Source organism: Lynx canadensis, chromosome A2 (genome assembly GCF_007474595.2).
Source record: "Lynx canadensis isolate LIC74 chromosome A2, mLynCan4.pri.v2, whole genome shotgun sequence".
NCBI lineage: Eukaryota > Metazoa > Chordata > Mammalia > Carnivora > Felidae > Lynx > Lynx canadensis.
The window spans coordinates 113,619,766-113,640,972 of NC_044304.2; the positions used below are offsets into that span (position 1 = coordinate 113,619,766).

Here is a 21,207-nt window from a genome sequence, read left to right on the forward strand (position 1 = left end):
CCCTTGTCTTTCTTTCTTTCTTTTTTTTTTTTTTTTAAGGCTAAATGACATTGTTTGCAGAAGTCACTTTCAGGGCGTCAATATCCTTCCGACCTCTGTACAGAGCCTTTGTGTCTCCCTAAATACTGGCACTGTTTCATGTGAAAGAATTTCTCAGCTTTTTGCTAAAATACATGTCTACTTAGAAATGTCATAAGTGGCTTGTCTCCTGAAACAACATTGGTGAATCATGCCTGTTGGCTACTTTCTCCTCACCCCTCTTTTGGTCTGCTGGTGATGGCACTCTAAAGCAAGACCATTCCTTTTACAATACGAATGCATGTATGTATTTTGAAACATTTCCTGTTGTTTTTCTAGCTCTTTCTCAATTATTAAAATCAAAGTGAATTTTCATTCTCTCCAGAAAGTGCCAGCGCTGCTCTTTGTGTAAGCCATAAATGTAAAAATACTTCTTCCAAGTTCAGGACCATCAGTGATATTGTGTAATTGCTAATCCAAAACTGATCCCCTCTACCACTTATCAGGTATTCTCATTTTGATAATGGACCATTGGTAACTATTCTTTGAATATGACCTTGCACCTTTTTACATACTTCATTATGTTTTTTCAGTGGTGATGGCTTACAGTAGGATGAATTATGATTTAAAATATGTCCTTTGTACTCAAAGAGGTAAAGACTTTGTCTAATTTCTGGTCATCTAATATATACAGTGTACAATGTTGAGATGTATGTAGGCATCAGAACATTTAGTAGATAATAATTTTGGTAATTTAAATGGCTCCCAAGAAGTCCTAGGGTCACAAATGTATTGAACGAGACTGGAATTGTTTTTTCAAATTGGAAAAGACTGGATAGGCTTAAGAAAAGAAAGAATGGTAATGAAAAAAAAAACTACTATGATTTAATTTAATGAAAAATGAAGTGGAAAATCTCTGTACTAAAAGCAAAACTGGCTTTAGAGTGGACTTTGTTGGAAGTATAGTTTATTGATACCTCTGACATGAAGAAATTATGGTTTATATGTTTTACTACAGAGTGTATTTTTCCGTCTGATTTCAATGATAAGAGTATAAAGTTAGAAAAGGGATCAAATCCCCTGGGCTGATTCATAAAAGGGGAAAAAAGCATTGCTTGAACAAATTGATGTTGTTTTACAGTAAAAGCCTTCTTAAAATGAAGACTTTTATTACACATAGTTTTGATGAAGTATTGAACCATCTACATGCAGTTGTGATTTGCAATAGCATGAAGAGATTACTGTCTTGTGAGAATTTTAGAAATAAAATGTGAATCAGCAGAATTGATTAGGTGAATAAAGTGTGTTGCCCCAAAACATACAGTGTCCTTGTAATATCTTGTGATATGTAATGATCTTGTGATATTTTCAGGTTGTCAGTCCCCAAGCCTTTGCTTGGCTTTCTCAACTTCGTCACCAGTGGGAGGACTCCCAGAAACACTGCTTCGTAAATATTTGTGATGCCCAGTTCCAGTACTTCTATGAATATTTAGGAAACAGTCCTCGGCTAGTGATCACTCCTTTAACTGACAGGTAACAAGGATAAGTGGAAGTCAGCTGAGAAAAAGTGAACCAGAATAGTCCCCTAGTGTGGGTAAGGGTGTGTGAGATGGAACAGAAAGGTGTGAGAGAAAATGATGAACAAACGTGGAAACTATGAAAACGTGTGTAAATGGGCTAATGGAGTCGCATGGTAGACATTGACTTTAGTTTGAGACAAGGTAAATAGAACCAAATTAGAGAAGCAGAGATAGAGACACTGGATAGACAGATCATGAAATCATGACCAGATTAATATGGCAGAGGGCAGCCCTTGTGATCATTGAGTCCATTCTCTCCTGTTATCCATGGCTAACATTCTGATTCCAGGGTTTGTAACTGCCTCCCACAATTGCATCCCTTTATGGAAAGTGTAAACATAGGAATTGCCTACATTCAGATTAATTTTTGAGGGATTACCTACAGTGAAGAAAAGAAGAGTGGGAACATAGGTCCATGAAATGGTTTAACAAACACTTAGGAAATACTGTGCTGAGTGCTTTTCCAGAATTAATTAAAGAGACAGGGGTCCTGCTCTCATAGAATGCACTTTCTCGTTGACTGTGGCATGTGAATGGCTGGGAATGAGGAGGAACAATAATTAAATTAACAAAGTTATTTTAGGTGGTAGTATATGGTAAAACAAAAATGAAATAGGGTGATATGTTAAAAAGCATTTTGAATGGAGAGTCCACTATAGATTGGTTATGGGAATATTTGAGTTGGGACGTAATTGACAAGTAGGAACTAGCTATGCAAACATCCTAAGGCAGAAAGTGACAGGCAGAGACAAGTACACAGTTTCTAAGATGAGAAAGACATCAGCCCGTTCGAGAGATAAACACAGAGCCAATATGGCTCAAGTAGGTCAAAGGGGAGGGGATTACCATTATTAAAAGTTCATTGCCACTTGACTTTAAGTCAATATATACATACCGTCAGAATGTTGTAGGTAAGGATAAGCCACTTTGGCATGAATTCCGTATTAGTATTCCATCCTCTGTTGAATTACTTGGGGAGAGAAGACGGACGGAAGTGATATCATGGCAGTCTGAAAGAGGAAAGAACACTAAAACAGAAAAGGCGTGTCCTACTATACCAGTTTCACCATAATACAGTTTATCTGAGGAATGAAAGTGTAGGCACTATTTTTTTTTCTGGGCTCCTGGTGTCTGGACATTGAGCATCTGATGCAACTTCAGGTCATGATCCTCACATTTGTGGGTTCAAGCCCACATCAGGCTCTCTGCTGACCCAATCAGATCCTAGAGCCTGCTTTGGATTCTCTGTCTTCTTCTCTTTCGGCGCCCCTCTCTCTTGCTTGCTCTCCGTACGCCCTCTCCATCTCGTAAATAAAAAAAAAAAAAAAAAGAAAAGAAAAGAAAAAAAAGTTTGTCAGCCGTTTAAATATGCAGTAAAGTGGCTTGTGGTTGATGATCTTAGGAAGTCCGTGAAATTCTTGCACTAGCTTTGTGATTATTCTTGCTTGTATTAATCTGCTCCCGATTTCATCACTGATAAATTGTAATTCTGTTTTTCTAATTCAGTTCTCTTTAATTGTCTCTAACTAAAACTCTGTTTGCTATCTTAACTGGTTAATTTATGTACTTCTTTCAATGTGAGAGATTAAAATTTGTATCTTGACAAAATCACTTGAGAGTAGTCAAAACTTCAAATGCTAAAAGTCTACTATATATGTGCCATGATAAATAAAGATGAGAAGAAGGGAGGCACAGGGTGTAGGAGAAGATGGAAGAGACACTTCAGAGTGTGCCAGTAAGTGAGGACTAATAGCTTATTAACTTTTTGATTAAAAAAAATCACTATGTGGTTTATTTGCAGCTTAAAAGGAAGCTGAATGTTCCTTTTGATAGAGTGAATGGTGCTGTATAAGATGTTCACTTGGTGAACATTTCTTTTCCATTACATTTTTTGGGTTGTTTACTAATTGTTTACATTAACACAATGTTGCCTTCCAAACATGCTCATTACATCTCGTAGGATGTTGATCTTCCCCTTGTGTGTGGTAGGCAGGGCAGTCAACCTCCGCAACAGTTCCTGCTTCCCTACGTGGGCAGGTTCAGAGACGTAGGTCAACCAGCTTGTAACTGAGAGACTTGGGCTGGAGTGCAGGTGGACTGGGTAGGAGTGTGAAGGATAAGCCGTTACAGAGAGACCCAAAACATAATGGCGTCAAGTCCATGGAGGCAGATGTGTCAGTTGCATAAGTAACAGTCCAGAGGAGAGGGGCTCAGTAGTACAGGCTGGCAAGTGGCCAACATGCCAAACAAGACTTCCGCCTTTGTTTTGGCAAGTGAAAGAAGGCAAAAGATCTAGAAGGAGCTGTTGTGGGATTTCTCTACAGCATTTCAGCACACAGTGTGTTCATTGGAGTTTGGTCACTTGGCTGCTCCTGGCTGGAGGGTGGGGGGACATCTAGGTGGAGCAAATAGCCACATGTCCAACCCAAACTTGGAACCATGAGACAAGATTATTAGCAGATAGTCTGCACTATAAAAAAATACTGTAATTCCTAGTTCAGAGGTCTTTGCTTTCCATATTCATTGTAAGATGTGCTTAAACATGTGATGACCGTAAAATATAGATACACTTTACATTTGCATAAGTAATTGCTTCTGTTTGCCTAGCACTCTGAGTTTTTTAAGGCATCTATCTTTGGCATTTTTAATGAATCCGTACAATAAATTCCTCATATTACAGAGGCACGTTGTAATATGAAATGAGAGGCACATTGATATCAAAAGACTTATTTTTTTTTTTAATTTTTTTTTTCAACGTTTATTTATTTTTGGGACAGAGAGAGACAGAGCATGAATGGGGGAGGGGCAGAGAGAGAGAGGGAGACACAGAATCGGAAACAGGCTCCAGGCTCTGAGCCATCAGCCCAGAGCCTGACGCGGGGCTCGAACTCCCGGACCGCAAGATCGTGACCTGGCTGAAGTGGATGCTTAACCGACTGCGCCACCCAGGCGCCCCCAAAAGACTTATTTAAGATTAACATCTGATGATTGGCAAAGTAGTCCCTAGTCCCTTGACTACAGATGTGTATGTGTATGTCTTTCTATTAGGTCCACTGTCTGTAGTAAGACAGAAGTAATTTATGAAAACCTCATGTTAGATCCTTGCTATTTGTTAGTTTTTCTTCTTTTACAAGTATTAAATTCTGTCTTTGTATAATTCTCCTCAGTCTGAGAACCTCTGAATCTTTCCTGTAAAAATAGGTATTATCATAATCTAAATGCATGTAGCAACATGTTCAAAATGAATTCCTGATATATATTTTAATGTAACAAATTTTGTTTTGTCTAGTTGCTTTATATATTGAAATACATAATATTTGCATACTTTACACTTATATATATTTACGTATCTCATCTTTTAATGTATTCATTAAGTATCAGTTTAATGAAGTCAGTGTTTAATTCATCACCAAGATTTCTGTTTTTCTTTTAGAAACGATAGTTTTGAGACGTTGTCTGCCATATTAATAGTATCTCTACCTAGACATATCAGAAATTCAATGGCATTACAAATCAAGTGTTATTTGTATTGATACACAGCTCTTAGAAAATAAGAAAAAGCAACACATGCTTTATTTTTTTAAGTAGCCAACCTAAAATTAAATTTGATAGAAATTATTATTCTGACTCTTGTTATTGCCATGAATAAATCCTAGGTATATTAATATTGATTGTTATGACCATATTGTAGAGCCTGACTTCTTAAACTAAAAAAACAAAGTTGTATTCTCCATTATGTTTTCTAGAAATAGGATATCAGCCTGTAACATTGGTATTTTTTGTTATTGAAAGGTGTTACATCACTTTAACTCAATCACTTCATTTAACCATGAGTGGAGCCCCAGCTGGCCCAGCAGGTACAGGAAAAACAGAAACCACCAAAGATCTTGGACGTGCCCTTGGCATGATGGTTTATGTATTCAACTGTTCAGAGCAAATGGACTACAAAGTAAGATAGTCATAAAATGTTATATTCTGACAATATTATTTATTCCTGATTTGGAATGATTGAAACTAATAACTCAAAACCTTCTTCTGTTAAATTCTCAATGGCTCGCTCTATGATTTAGTCCATAGGAAATATCTATAAGGGATTGGTGCAGACAGGAGCTTGGGGCTGCTTTGATGAATTCAATCGAATTTCTGTGGAGGTTCTGTCAGTGGTGGCAGTGCAAGTGAAAATGATACATGATGCCATCAGAAACAGGAAAAAGAGGTGAGTAGCGCCTGGCTTCTTTCTATTGTTACGGATACAAAGAGAAACATAAAATAGTGAAGCAAACCTCGTCTTCTTCGCTTGCTGCTTATCTGCGTCTTGTAAAATGGCTGAAAGCAAACCTCATCTTTTTCGCTTGCTGCCTATCTGTGTCTCATGAAATGGATAAAACAAGAGGAACTGGTTTATTTTGAAGAATGATTTTGAATAACCTCCTATTTTTGTTAGCGGTTTTTAATTGTTGAATGCAACAAAGGTGTACTACATTTATACGTAAAAAAATAAACCCTCTTGATGATGCTAAATCCACTTAGCAGTTCTCCGTTCTGTTTGCACTGGACACAATCGGTCCCTCCATTCTGCCGGACACGCTTCTTCACATTGGTTCCAAGACACCACCATCCTCCTGTTTTTTTCCCAGCTTCAGGGATGCCCCTGGGCTGATTTCTTATCTACAAAATCAGAAAAAGTATAGTAACTATCTTACTGATCATCGTGGTAACTAAATGCACAGCCCTGGGATAAGTGTCTGGCACATAGCCTTGTATCAGTGTTTGCTGTTATTTTTTGTTATTATTTTCTGACCTATCAGTATTAGAGGTCACAAGGCTCAATCTTTGGGTCTCATTCCCTTGGTAATTCCACCCAGTCATGTGGCTTTGAGAACCATCTGTCTGCTGGTGGCTGCTGGGTGCCCAGACTTCCTTTCTCTGATACCTTGACCTCCAAAGACACTGCCTGTTGGAGCGTCTCAGGACTCCACTTGCTGCCCCGTAGGCCTGTTATATTTAATAGATGCAAAATCAAAATCCTGGTGTCTCCACCAACACTGCTTGCTCAATGTTCCATCACAGTAGAGTACACACTACGCTCTGCTCGTTACTCAGTTACTCCAAAAAACTTCCCAGATATATACAGAGCCTAACAGCGTCTCAACATGATGCCACATTCTAAAAGACAAAACATGACTGGCACTTGGGGACTGATGGCTTAATTTGAGAAGTTAGTATTAGAGTGGTTTTCTTTATAACATTTGTTTGTGGTTTTCTTTGCACTATTTTTTGTATACAGGGAAATCTCATTTTATCTGGCCTACCCACTTACTCGCACTCCTTAGGGCATTTTGCTCAGCTAGCTCTCTTACCCATAGGGACGGTTCAATCTCCCAGTGAGGGAAAGCCTCTGGAAACTGTGACTCTATTATAGAAGTTTCCACTTATTGTATATGACATCTAGAAATTCCCACCTCTTAAAAAACCTCTCAGTGCTTCTATCACATGGCTCTGGGATACCACTTGACTATGACCACATGTCTGCTGCCTTACCTGCCCCTACTCTAAGACCATGTTAGAGAAGATTAGATTCTTTTTTGACTCCCCCCCCAGATGTATTTCATTTAGTTATTAGTCAAAATCTTATTATTTGATGTAACCCAGATGTCATTTGAGGCCATCCATTCTTTACTTTTTTTTTTTTTTTAACATTTATTTATTGTTGAGAGACAGAGCATGAGCAGGGGAGGGGCAGAGAGAAGAGAGGAAGACACAGAATGCAAAACAGGCTCCAAACTCTGAGCTGTCAGCACAGAGCCGGGTGCAGGGCTCGAACTCACAAACCGTGAGATCATGACTTGAGCTGAAGTCAGACACTTAACTGACTGAGCCACCCAGGTGCTCTGAGGCCATCCTTTCTTAAGGAGATTTGGATAACTGATCCGTGCAAGGATTTCTGGATACTCCTAACTATACTTACTGGTAGTTTCTTCTTTGTCCATGTCTCTGTGTATGTAAGTTGTGCCTGTTTGTCTCAGGCTGGCCCATGGACAGATGGCTAGTCTTCCTGATGTTTTCATGAATTATTACATGCTCTTTATATTCAAGAATTTAAGAGATGGAACCATGCCTCAACAACAAAGCCTATGCGCATCTTGCTGGCTCTACCCCCTCAAAGTCTATACCCTTCACTGTGGCTATCCCTGCTGTATCACGGGAGAGCACGCAGGGGCCCTTTTACAGCAGCTCCCTCTCTGTGAGTGGCCCTGTCAGTCTTCTCTGCCTTCCCTGGCCTGATATGCTGGGATTGAAGATTTCTCCCTTATTACCTTGGCTATACAAAATCCATCTTCTCTTAGTTATCTAGTATCTAAGAAGCTCTTAGTCCTAAAATCTGTGTCTCTTTTCCCTCTCCCTTGTGTGAGGTAGGCCCAGCTCCTCAACTACTCTAGCCCTTGCCTTTTTCAACAAGAGAGAGCACTTTCTCTTCTACCATCATTTGAAAGTTTCCTTCTACTTTTCTTCACTTTGGCCCCTCTGGCTCTTGCCTGTTTCATTGCTCTGGCCATCAGCAGCCTAACTAGACCCTTGCAGATCTTTCTACACTTCTTTCACTTCTTCTCCAATGCATTTAAGTGATGAGAATAGCGATAGTCATAGCTAACATCTGTTGAGTATGTACCGTATTCTAGGCATTGTTCTCTTAGCCATTTATACATATAATCTCTTTTAATCCTCATATGATCCAGTAAAGTAGATAATTTATTATCACCACCCCCTTTCCTTTTTAGATGAAGGAATTGGAACATACCTAAAGTGATAGAGCTGCTCTCTGAACACTCACAATCTGGCTCCACAGATAGCTTTCCTAACCACCACACTATTCTGCCTCTCCGTGGTAGTCAGTAGATATTTGCTGAATAAATGGGAGGCAGTGAAGGAGGAAGGTGAGTAAATAGACTTAATAAAGGTGGAACAAAGATGTCACTTTGTCCTCTTAACATGGATATTTTCTGTCTTTGCAGCGTCCCATTCAAGGAATTGCAGCCCATGTTGAAGGCAAAAATGACATCCCATTTCGATGTTAAAGTAGCCAAGTCCTCATTTTTATATTCCAGCATATATGGCCATGCTAAAATATAAAACAATACTTCCCATATTTGTAACTCTTTGCGGGGAAGGGAGTGTATTTTTAATAAACATGCTTCAAAGATTTTCAAAATTGTATGCATATGAATTGTAAAGAAAATCACCCAGAATCAACAGCTGCCTAATAATAATTTGCATTTTGCAGTGGTGTGCATTTGTCATTGTGTATTCACATTCAATGAGCACGTTTAATTCCATCAACATTCTTCTTACGGTAGATTTGTATTTCTTGGGGAAGCCATCACACTGAAGCCATCAGTTGGAATATTTATTACGATGAACCCAGGATATGCTGGTCGAACTGAATTACCGGAAAATCTCAAAGCTCTTTTCAGGCAAGTGTTAAGCTTTGTGGTTTAGCATCTGGAGCACTCATGCCACCTAATGTTGCTGGTTTGCACTGTTAAATGATTTGTTTTTACTTGAGAATTCCTGTGGAAAACCTCTTATTATTGCTTTGGGATTCCTGATGATAGAACTTCCATCATGATAAGTTTAACTCTTTTGAAATATGAAGCCAGAACTTAAAATCATTACTTAAAAGTTGCATGGTACATTCAAACATTGAATACTAGCTCTTTTATAATGATGTCTTTATTATAAACAAAGTTTTTTTATTAGTTATAGAATATGTGGAAAATACAGAAAAGGATAAAGAAAAGGTTACAGCTTTACCACCCAGAAGTGGTAATTGTTAACCTTTTTTTGGCCTCTTTTATAATTCAGATATTATGAAGTTAAGATATTATTTTAGGTATGATTTTTATTTAGTTCTTATTTAATATTTTGACATAAGTAGTTTATTGTATTATTGGAAATTCCTTGGAAATGCTATTTTATGTAGCTTCAAAACAGTCTCTTTCACGGCTTATCCATAATTTTCTTAACTGTTCCCTATTGTCTGACCTGAAGGGTTTGTGGTTTTCTTTGCAGTTTTTTATGATCATAAAGCAGACTATAAATATCTCTTCACATGAAGAGTTACCCTATTTCAGATTATTACCCAGAATAGATTTGTACATGTAGAATTACCTGGTGAATGAATAAAATACCTATCGATGACCTGCCTTCCAAAAATATTTTACCAATGTATACACCTATTAACAGTCTGTCAGAGAAGCTGTACTGTATCTGAACCAGTTGTGTTTCTCTCCTATTTTAAATCACTTGTTTCAGGTATAATTTCATGTAATAAATTGCATGCATTTAAGGGTACAGCTTGTGAAAACATTTACCCAATCAGATATGGAATATTTCCAACCCCTGGAAGCGTGCCTCTTGACGTTATCCCCCATACAACAGATGTGTCCTTCTGTGGCTCTAGGTTAAATTTGCCTTTCCTAGAGTTCATGTTCTGTACTCGTTTGTAATCGTCTGTGTTAGCTTCTTTCCCTGAATGATAAGTTTGGGGGATTCCTCCCAAGTTGAGGAGATCAGTAGGTCTTTTGTAGGTGATTAGTATTCTGTTGTGAGACATATTACAACCTGTTTTATCCATACACCAGTTGATGGACATTTGGTTTCCAGTTTGGGGCTCTTATGAATAAAGCTGCTATGAACATTCCTTACAATCTTTGTGTGAACATATATCTTCGTTTGGGTAAATACCTATGAAGGAAAGTCTCATGGCAAATGGTGTGTTTGACTGTTTTACGAATCTGCCAGTTGGGTTTCCAAGATGGTGTACTATTTTACAGTCTCTACCTGCAGTATAGAGAATTTCGATTGCTCTACGTTCTTACCAAATTGTAGTCCCTCTAATAGATTACGTGGAGGTATGTCATTGTGGGTTTAGTCTGCTGCCATTTGCATGATGGATCATGATTTGAACATCTTGAACTTACTGGCCATTCCCTTCACTTTTTGAAGAGCTGTATTGTGTATCTGCTTCCTTTGTTAAAATCACATATTGCAAATACTTCACTCTTAATTTGTGGCTTGCCTTTTAATTTCTTAATGGTGTCCATTTTAAAATGTCCATTTAAAAAAATTTTTTTAAATTTTATTTATTTTTGAGAGAGAAACAGAACGTGAAGCGGGAGAGGGGCAGAGAGAAGAAGGGGACACAGAATCTGAACTGGGGACCGTGAGATCGTGACCTGAGCCGAAGCTGGATGCTTAACTGACTGAGCCACCCAGGCACCCCTAAATGGTGTCCATTTGAATGAGATGGAATACAGTTTATCAATTTTTTTTAATATGCTAGTTAAGAAAGTTTTACTAGTCCCAAGTTGCCAAAAATTTTCACAGGTTTTCTGCCAGAAGTTTTGTGGTATTGTCCTTTTTCTGTTAAGGTGCTAGATTTATTGATTGATGTTTTCCATTGCTAAACAGTTCTCCAGTGCTGCACTTCCTGGGATAAACTCTACTTAGTCAGGAGAGTACTATTTTTTATATTTATTTTGCTGGACTCAACATGCTACTATTTTTTTAAATTTTTTTTTAACGTTTATTTATTTTTGAGACAGAGAGCATGAACCGGGGGGAGGGTCAGAGAGAGAGGGAGACAAAGCATCTGAACAGGCTCCACGGCTCTGAGCTGTCAGCACAGAGCCCACACGCGGGGCTTAAACTCATGGACCGCGAGATCATGACCTGAACCGAAGTCGGACGCTTAACCGACTGAGCCACCCAGGCGCCCCTCAACATGCTACTAATTTTGTTAAGGATTTTTTTTTAATTTTTTTTTCTAACATTCATTTTTGAGTGACAGAGACAGTGTGTGAGTGGGGGAGAGGTAGCGAGAGGTGGAGACACATAATCTGAAGCAGGCTCCAGGCTCTGAGCTATCAGCACAGCGCCCAACCTGAGGCTTGAACTCGTAGACTGTGAGATCATGACCTGAATTGAAGTCGGAAACTTAACCAATTGAGCCACCCAGGCGCCCCTGGTTTGTTAAGGATTTTTAAATCCACACCATGAGGGATATTGGTCTATAGTGTCCTTTCTTGTAGTATCTTTATCTTGTTTTGACATTAGGGTATGCTGTCCTCATGAAACTAGTTGGCAAATGCTCCCTTGCCTATTTTGTTGAGAGTTTGTGTGGGATTGGTATTATTTACCCCTTATTTTATTTTATTTTATTTTATTTTTTTATTTACCCCTTAAATACAGGATAGAATTAAACAGTGAAGCCATCTGGGCCTGGGTTTTTCTTTGTGGGAGTTTTTGGGGGGGGTTTTGTTCATTTTTTTTTTGTTTACCCCCTTAAATACAGGATGGAATTATCAGTGAAGCCATCTGGGCCTGGGTTTTTCTTTGTGGGAGTTTTTTTGGGGGTTTTTGTTCTTTTTTGGGGGGGGGGATAGACCTCACTTTCTTTGATATGGAGCTATCATATTTTTTATTTCTTTTATTAGTTTTTTGGTAATTTCCGTCTTTTAAGAAGTCTTTCTACATTATCTAGATTATTGAATGTATTGGCATTAATTTGTTCATAATATCCTTTATTATCTATAGTGACATCTTCAGTCCATGCTTTTATGGGTATTTGTGTCCTTCTCTCCTGTTTGCTTGCTTTTTTGAGCTAGAGGTTTATCAGTTACTTTTCAAGAATTCTTTGGTGTTCACAGTATATATTATTATTCAGTGTCTGCCTTCAAAATGATAGGCTATTTAAACATATGAGGTAAGAACCTCTATAGTTTTTAGAGTGATTTCTTTCCCTTCTTTTAAGCTTGAAATTTTACTTGTCCATCTGTCTAGATATTTAATCATGTTCATTTGTATTTTATTCTAATTTTTATAGTATTAATTTTAAATGTACTTTATTTGTCGAGACTTCTTTTGGTTGGTAACATGAGTATTTAAACAGAATTCTTTTCCCAAATAGTCAATTAGTCCAGCATGCTTTATTAAAGGTTTTTCTTTCTTCATAAAACAGCTTTGCCTAGCATAGCGGCTGTATGAGTCTATTTTTTAAAAAAAAATAATTTTAGACACAATCTATCCTTAGAAACCTAATGATTATAGAATACTTGGATTTTGAAAATGGTACATCTTTCCAGTTTTTTACATTGTATCCCAGTTCATCTCCTGCATGTTTTCATTTGGGTCTCAAAATTTGAAATTGTTTTGTGCCGTGTTCGTAAATTTGGTCTAACGAAGTAGAGCCTCACTTATGTTGCGGTGCTAGTACTCATGTCAGCAAAGTTTGAAGGCCAGTTTGGATGACGCAAGTAGCATTCATGAGTGGAGGAGGCTCAGGCTACTATGCCTGAGCCCTGAGTGCGTCCTGATGCCACCATTGACCTGCCTCGGGCCTGAGGCGTATGTGCTTGCCCTTCTCAGAACCTTAGTCTGCACTCCGCAAAATACTGATGAGGAGAGGAAGCCCGCTTCGTAGACTTGTGACAATTAAGGGAGAGAGTGCATGAAAAGCTTGTCATGCTTCTGTATGGCGTGAAGAAAGTGCTCAGTAAAAAAAGTTGTCAGTATTAACGTATTACACACGCAAGTCAACTCACTGCCTGTTCTGTCCTGTCCCCTGTTTACTGTTCATCTTTAGTATTTCTATCCTATGATAAGAGTACAAAGCGTGGGAAAGTGTGGGTGTAATTTAAATAGGAGAAATAGTCACAGCATAGATCCAAAGAAACTTAGGAATGTTAGGGTGAAAACCTAGATATGCACACTCTAGACTGTAATTATATTTATAAAAGCAGGTGGAGGAACACTTTGGACTGTGTACTTTAAGAATTCTAAATACCAGCTTATTTACTTATTTGGTTCCTTTTTTGCCCTTCAGTTGAATAGAATGTTTTCAGATGTTGCTGTCCAGGGCAGTGGTCTTTGGGGAGGACTTTGTGGAACTCCCCCTCCAAGAAGGAGAGTTAAACGTTACGTTTTGGTAAATTTTTATCTTAAAAGTATAACCAAGCTGGCCTGAGGCAGTGGCCTGCTAGAAAGAGCCTGTACCAGCTTGAAAGCACTGATGGTTAAATTTTCATGAATTCTATAAGCACAGCCACTGAATGGAAACTCAATTATATAAACATTTGATTATATTTAAAACAAAAGTGATAAATACTCAGAACGCATCACTATTTCAGTCATACTGATGTGCTTAGATCCTTTATATCTGTCTGCTTGGTGGTAGGTATGCTACTGCACATCTCTTCCCAGGCCCACATTTAGTGGTATGTTGATAGATTGAAGTTACCCATGGTGCAGGTGTTTATTCTGTGGAAACCCGCAAATGCTATTTTGGGAGAGCCAGTCATTAAGCATTTACTAGCTCAGCACAGGCCACAGGTAAAGGTGGCCTCTAGCCCCGAGTATCACTCAGTTTTCTACAGTGATGACTTATAGGAGAATATACCACAGATGTTCCTTAAGCTCTTACACCCATCCTTCTGTCATTTCCAGACATTCCGTCTTTTTCTATGTATCTAGTAACTGGCGGACATTTTTTAGTTGAAGCAGAGGGTCTTGTTAGCCGTGATGGACAGAGGTAATTGTGAACTGCTTCAGAATGGTGAGAATGTTGGTACAAATTAATCATTTGATTTCAGCAATCTGTACATATTACCTTAGAACGTTTTAAAACTAAATTTCGTATTTCCTTTTCAGACCCTGTGCCATGGTGGCGCCTGACATTGAGCTAATCTGTGAAATCATGTTAGTTGCTGAAGGCTTTGCAGATGCACGTTCACTAGCCCGCAAGTTCGTGACATTGTACACACTCTGCAGGGGGCTCCTCTCTAAGCAGGTGAGGGGTTTTTTGTTCTCTTTCCTAGGTTTGTACATCCCATTAAAACTGCTTTTGACAGATAGATGCTGGGTACTTTATCACTCACATTACAGTTCGACCTTTTAGAGTAATTTTGTATTTTCCATAAAATTTTGCAAATCTTTGTTTTAGTATTTGTAATATTCTTTTTCTGATTGTAAACATGAGACATTTTAAGTTGACTGTTGATTGGTACTATGTACAATTGTCAGTGGGCTCTGTGATCGTCTTTAACTCTCACCAATGTTATAATTGTTCATGGAATTTTATGCTTCCTGCTTTGTTGGTGAGAATATTATTTTCTAGTGAGAGACGGCAAGAGTGTTTATAAGAATCAGAAGAGGTAAAGCTGATTTTCCAAAGAACCCTTCAAGAAATATTAAATGAAAATTTTTCTCATTTGGTGGTAATCCTTTATTTGAAGGTGGGTTTGTTATTTGTTTTTACATTTGGTGTGTGATTCCTAGTCTCTGAAGTGGGTCAGACCTGTTTTTGGTTTTGTTGGTGTTTTTGGGTTTTTTTTTTTTTTTTTTTTTTTGGAGTATAGCTGATGCTCATGATGTTAGTTTCAGGTGTATGGCACACTGGTTGGATACCTCTGTACATTATGCTATGCTCACCACAGTGTGGCTCCTGTCTGTCACCATACAAGGCTGTTACAGTACCATTGACCATATTCCCTGTGCTGTAACTTTTATTCCTGTCCAGTGGCTAGCTTCTTGCTGTTTCACTGAAGTTGCTGATGAGCTACACAAATTATGTATGTATCAGCCTCATTATTTTTAAATTCAGCTTTGTGGTCGCCTTTGACCTCACTTTTTCGATGACCTTTCATTAATTCCTGGTGACATTATTTTGCAGCTTTTCTGGCATGAAAGTATTAAAATGCCACAGTTAGAACCACATAGTTACCTGTACTGACAGATGTACTTATTTTGAATTACCTGTCGTTAAGGTGGAATTTGGACTCTGAGAGCCGAAACTGATGTTGTCCTTTTAATATGTAAATTTACATTCTGGGGGGAAATCCTAGCAAATTTAACAACATGGAAAAATGTTTATGACAGTGTTCTATGCAAAAAATGCAGCATGCCAAACTAGATACGATCTACAACCTGCATTTATTTTACACTTAGACTGCATGTATTATATAAAGTAATTGGGAAGTACGTAGTGATTTTTAATTTTTGTCTCTGGGTGATAATACTGTGAGTATTTTTTTATTTTTCTCCTTGTTTGTGGTATCCTTCTTATTTTTTTGAGGAGTTCATTTAATTTTATCACGGGCAGAAGTCAGAAGAAAACAATGTCACTGAACCCGGGCAGTACAGAGTTGCAACCGCATCCATTCCCAGTAGTAGTATTTAAACACTGAGTGAGCACTTACTGTATCCAAGTAACATGTTGGTTGATTAAGAGGACAAGCAAGAACACATGAAAACCAGCACACTCAGTTCGGAGTTCAGAGAACTTCCGGGATTGAAGTTTCCGTTAGATAAAAATTAGAAGAACATGCAGGAGGAGATGATCATAGTTTCTTCCTTGAAAACCATAAGGTATGAGGGAGGTGTTGGGAGGAAAGGTAGAACAGACGAGGAGAGCATTCTCCAACTAGACGAATGTCATGGGGGAGATGAGGGAAGGCAGTGAGGCCAGGACAGAAGGGCTGAGTTAGAAGGATAGATGCTGATACTTTTCTAAACTGTAGGGATTTAAGAAGAACCTGTGGAGGGGCGCCTGGTGGCGCAGTCGGTTAAGCGTCCGACTTCAGCCAGGTCACGATCTCGCGGTCCGTGAGTTCGAGCCCCGCGTCGGGCTCTGGGCTGATGGCTCGGAGCCTGGAGCCTGTTTCCAATTCTGTGTCTCCCTCTCTCTCTCTGCCCCTCCCCCGTTCATGCTCTGTCTCTCTCTGTCCCAAAAATAATAAACGTTGAAAAAAAAAAAAATTTAAAAAAAAAAAAAAAAAAAGAAGAACCTGTGGATGGTTTGACTGATGGACTAGCATAATGAGAACAGTGAAGATTATTTCAGCAGTTGTTGGATTTACATGTTGAGAAGGGTCACCAACTCGTCTTAAACCCGTGTCCAGAATTTCTTCTACCCCCTCTCTTTTAATGTTCTTACTGCACTGACTTAGCCCCCTCCTCAGTCTCTCTGACCTCCACACTCCAGTTCTTGCCCTTTGCCTTCTCTCCTCAAGCCGTCATCTTTTTCTGCATCGTGGCTCTCAAATGAGTTTTTACCATGACCCACAGTAAAAAAATACTCCTTCTGTTGAGACTCAGGACCCACACCCGTGTGTCATATGCACAGCTGAAACAATTTTCACCCAACACTTCTTGCCCTTCTTATTTGCAACGCATTATGGTGTTTTTCATTCTGTTTTCATCTGTTCTGTTACCAGCAGAAATGATGGTCAAGACCTACTAAATTGATTTTACTATTCACTGCTGGATTGAAGGACATATTTATACGTGGATATATTGTTTCACTGCTCACAAAGCATTTTATTCTTTCAACAGCCTTGTAAAGTGGTTAGATCCTTTTATGTGCATTTTTATGGATGATGCTTGGAGAGGGTGCTGACTTTCCCACAGGCGCCATTGAGAGATAATTTGAGAGAAAAGTTGTCACTCTGTGGGTGGTAGATGAAAGGCAAAAGAGAGCAATCTTTTAATTCATTGTCCCTTTACTGAGTACCTACCTGTGCAGTGCACCATGTTGGGACCTACAAGACAACAGGGAATAGATCTGTGCTCTGTTCTCCAGGAGCCCAGAGCCTGTGAAAGGAATCTTCTGTCGGGATTATGTGAAACTCTCAAAGCGGACATACTGTTATATCCCTGAATTGTAATAATAAAGTTTGTACTGCACTAAATGCCAGAGTTAGGGCTGGAGCATCTGATGGATTAAGAGGTAGAGTTATTAGGGCAAGTAGAGATCTGGGTCTGGGAGGGGTGGACTCACAGGGTTATCTGTTGAAGTCACACTGGAGAAATATGCCGTGTTTAGAGGTGAAAATTTGCAAGTAGTTCAACTCAGTGTTAGCAGGTTTACTGAGACGAGAGCAGGGAAGATGGATGGATCCTTGGGCACGCTGCAACTCAGTGCTATGGGAAGAAGAGATCTGCTGACGGAGGCAGAGAATCAGGAGAAAGAGGGAGGAGGATACTGAAGGGATGTGGTTTTTACAAATTGGAAGAGAACAGGAAAATAGTACTTTACATCATTAAAGCATGTATTTATCTGAACTCTTTTCTTACAGCTTTTGGCTTTTACTTCTGGAATGAGAAGCTTATTCCCTTTTAAAATCTTTGAGAAAATATAACCTATGTTTTGATTTTTAGGATCATTATGATTGGGGACTTCGCGCTATTAAATCTGTCTTGGTTGTAGCTGGCTCCCTGAAACGAGGAGATAAAAATAGACCCGAAGATCAGGTACCACAGTGCTAATAACGTGGTTTTGTGGAGTGGGTAGCTAAACAACTTCACAGAAATGAAAGTATGTATCTGGATGGTGGGCCATGCCTAGCGCAACTTTTATTTCTTTTTTTAAGTTTATTTATTTTGAGAGAGACAGAGGCACCACAAGTTGGGGAAGGACAGAGAGAGAGGAGTGAGGATCCCAAGCAGCCTCTGCACTGCCAGTGCAGAGCCCAGCTTGGGCCTTGAACTCCCAAAACCATGAGATCATGCTCTGAGCCGACCCCAAGAGTTGAACGTTTAACCAACTGAGCCACCCAGGCGCCCCAGTACAGAGCAACTTTTAAAAAGTATGATCTCTCTTTTCCACATAGAATATTTTGAGGACTGGCATTGCTTACGTCATGAAAGATAAGTATTCTTGAGTATAAGGATATGAATCCAGGAAAGAAAATGTGATTTTATAAGTGCTTTTGAAATAACAGCTACAAAAAATATTTTGGCAGTCATAATCAAATCAGTAATCACTGGTTGATTTCCTCTGAGGAACATTCAGAAAATCTGATTAATTGAGTTGGGATAATAATCCTGAAATGTCAGTGAAAACATAATCTAATGGAACCTAGTATGTTCACTTCACGGGTTGTAAAATGAGCATAGAACAAACAGGAAGAACGATCACCTCACACCAGTGAAATGCAATGCTCAGGTGGTTATTCACAGCTGCTGGGTGAATGTTCTATCCCTGCTGGGGACTTTTTCTCTTCTTCTTTTTTCTCTAAATTTTTTAAGAGTTTTTTCTTTACTAAATAGTGATAACAGTGGATATACATCACCATGTGTATATTTCGTATGGCTTGAGAAGTTGAAGAAAACAAATCTATGAATTTCTTTTCACATTAAAGGATGCTTACGTGATTTTCTACTTCTGTAATACTTTCTTTTCCTCTCAGTCATAATTCATGATTGGACCGAGATTTTCTTGGATTTTTCTTTTGTTGTTGTTGTTGGATCGCTTACGTCTTTCTGTAAAAATCCTGATGTTCAAGTTACTGCTTTTAAAATCTAAAGCCTTCTTCGGTTTTCAGCCAATACACAACAAACTAAAAATGGTTACATTTATTATTCCGAAGTTCTTAGAGATTCTCTTGAACAAAATGATCTGATGGGCCTAGTTCATTTATATCCTGGAGTTTGAGGATTAAGGAGAGAAGGGCCTCAGACCCTTTGTCAAGATCAGAGCAGATTGTTGCAGGAACAGGGCCTCCTCGTCGACCTGAGTCTGAAGTTTGTGATACCAGCAGAGACTTCTCGTGTGCTGCTCTGTGCACTTCTAGGCATTTAGCCTCCCCGTACATAGAATGGCAGCCTAACAGAGACCAGTATCCATATCCCATGCCTAAAGCCTTGCTTTAGATGCAAGACTTAAAAACAGCATTTTTAGGGTTGCCTGGGTGGCTCAGTCGGTTAAGCATTCGACTTTGGCTCAGGTCATGATCTCACAGTTCGTGGGTTCAAGCCCCACATTGGGCTCTATGCTGACAGCACGGAGCCTGGAGCCTGCTTCATATTCTGTGTCTCCTCTCTCTTTGCCCCTTTCCCACTCGCACTCTCTGTCTCTCTCAAAAATAAATAAACATTAAAAAAATTTTTTTTTTTAAATAATAAAAAACAGCATTTTTAGTTTTGAAGCTGTCTGGTACACCTTGTATTGGCCGTTTAAATACAGTGTTTTCGGGGCGCCTGGGTGGCGCAGTCGGTTAAGCGTCCGACTTCAGCCAGGTCACGATCTCGCGGTCCGGGAGTTCGAGCCCCGCGTCGGGCTCTGGGCTGATGGCTCAGAGCCTGGAGCCTGTTTCCGATTCTGTGTCTCCCTCTCTCTCTGCCCCTCCCCCGTTCATGCTCTGTCTCTCTCTGTCCCAAAAATAAATAAACGTTGAAAAAAAAATTTTTTTTAAATAAATAAATAAATAAATAAATAAATAAATAAATAAATAAATACAGTGTTTTCTTCCTAGGTACTCATGAGAGCATTAAGGGACTTCAATATGCCTAAAATAGTGACAGACGACATCCCCGTGTTTTTGGGCCTGGTTGGTGACCTGTTTCCAGCCCTGGACGTACCTCGGCGGAGAGCACCACACTTTGAACAGATTGTCAGGCAGTCTACCCTGGAGCTTCATCTGCAGCCTGAGGAGAGCTTCATCCTTAAAGTAAATGGCGCATGTGCATTTCACAGCAGCCCATGACATTTGCAGTGAGATTTACTGTATTTAAGTATCGTTAGCCAAAACATTAACTCACGTATTACACTGACTTTACATAATCATAATATATTCTTTAAAGCATTCTAATAGGACCTGCTTTACTCCAGTAATTGTAAATAATTATTTTGTAGTTACATTCTGTGAGAAGGAACATATGATTGGGTCCTGGTTTTATTTTTTATTTATTTTTTTACTTTATTTATTTTGAGAGAGAGAGAGAGAGAGAGAGCATGAATCGGGGAGGGGCGGACAGAGAGGGAAAGAGAATCCCAAGAAGGCTCTGTGCTGCCAGTGCAGAGCCCCATGGAGGGCTTGAACTCACGAAGTGTAAGATCGTGATCTGAGCCGAAACCAAGAGACATACGCTTAACTGACTGAGCCACCTACATGCTTGGTTAAGCACTATGGTGCTTGGTCCTTTATTAAGTCATGGTTTTAAATATAAGCCTACTTCTCATTAGTTGATAAAATTTCTTGGTTGCTCTTGGTGACATGCATCAAAAATTAACGTTGCTCTTTTCTTTCCAGCTTAGAGAACATGGGAAGTAAATCATTAGTATGTGCCTTTAATGGGGAGAAAAGTGTCAACATATATGATATCTGACTTATCAAAGGCTTGTGCATATGCACACTCACTTTGGGTGTAGTAAATACACGGACATTAAAATACACATAAAGTATCTATTTTAGATATTTTAAAGGATATAAGCCATTACTCACTTGTAGGTGATTAGCCGTGTATGGTTTTTGTTCAACACTTCATGAAGACTCCTTGATTTTGTAAGTAATTCCTACCACGTCCAAAGTACTAGACTGTACTTCACTTCTGCCTGCATCAGTGACTCACTGAGTCCTGGTTTTTCTTCACTCTTACTCTCATGTTGTTCTTGGGGAGATCCAGGAAAAGCTGTGGTTGTCATCTATGTTAACTTTCCTGGACCATCATTTTGTAAGTGGGAGCTTTCTTGGGTTGTAAGGAAAGAATTGAGCAAAAATGGGTAGGGATTTTTGTTTGTTTGTTTCTTGTGTTTTGTTTTGTTTTGTTTTGT

At 39.0% G+C, this 21,207-nt stretch overlaps 1 protein-coding gene across 3 annotated transcripts in view; it reads left to right on the forward strand.

The window, feature by feature from the left end:
* The window catches only part of DNAH11 (dynein axonemal heavy chain 11), a 359,611-nt gene that overhangs the window by 153,927 nt on the left and 184,477 nt on the right, over window positions 1-21,207 (forward strand). For 2 of the 3 annotated variants that reach the window (XM_030308072.1, XM_032592424.1), the window contains 7 exons: window positions 1,391-1,551; window positions 5,391-5,547; window positions 5,669-5,814; window positions 8,954-9,070; window positions 14,307-14,445; window positions 17,814-17,906; window positions 19,910-20,104. In XM_030308072.1, coding sequence (XP_030163932.1) covers window positions 1,391-1,551; window positions 5,391-5,547; window positions 5,669-5,814; window positions 8,954-9,070; window positions 14,307-14,445; window positions 17,814-17,906; window positions 19,910-20,104 — 1,008 coding nt within the window. The remainder of the gene's footprint in view (window positions 1-1,390; window positions 1,552-5,390; window positions 5,548-5,668; window positions 5,815-8,953; window positions 9,071-14,306; window positions 14,446-17,813; window positions 17,907-19,909; window positions 20,105-21,207) is intronic. The other variant, XM_032592423.1, reaches the window with a different exon arrangement.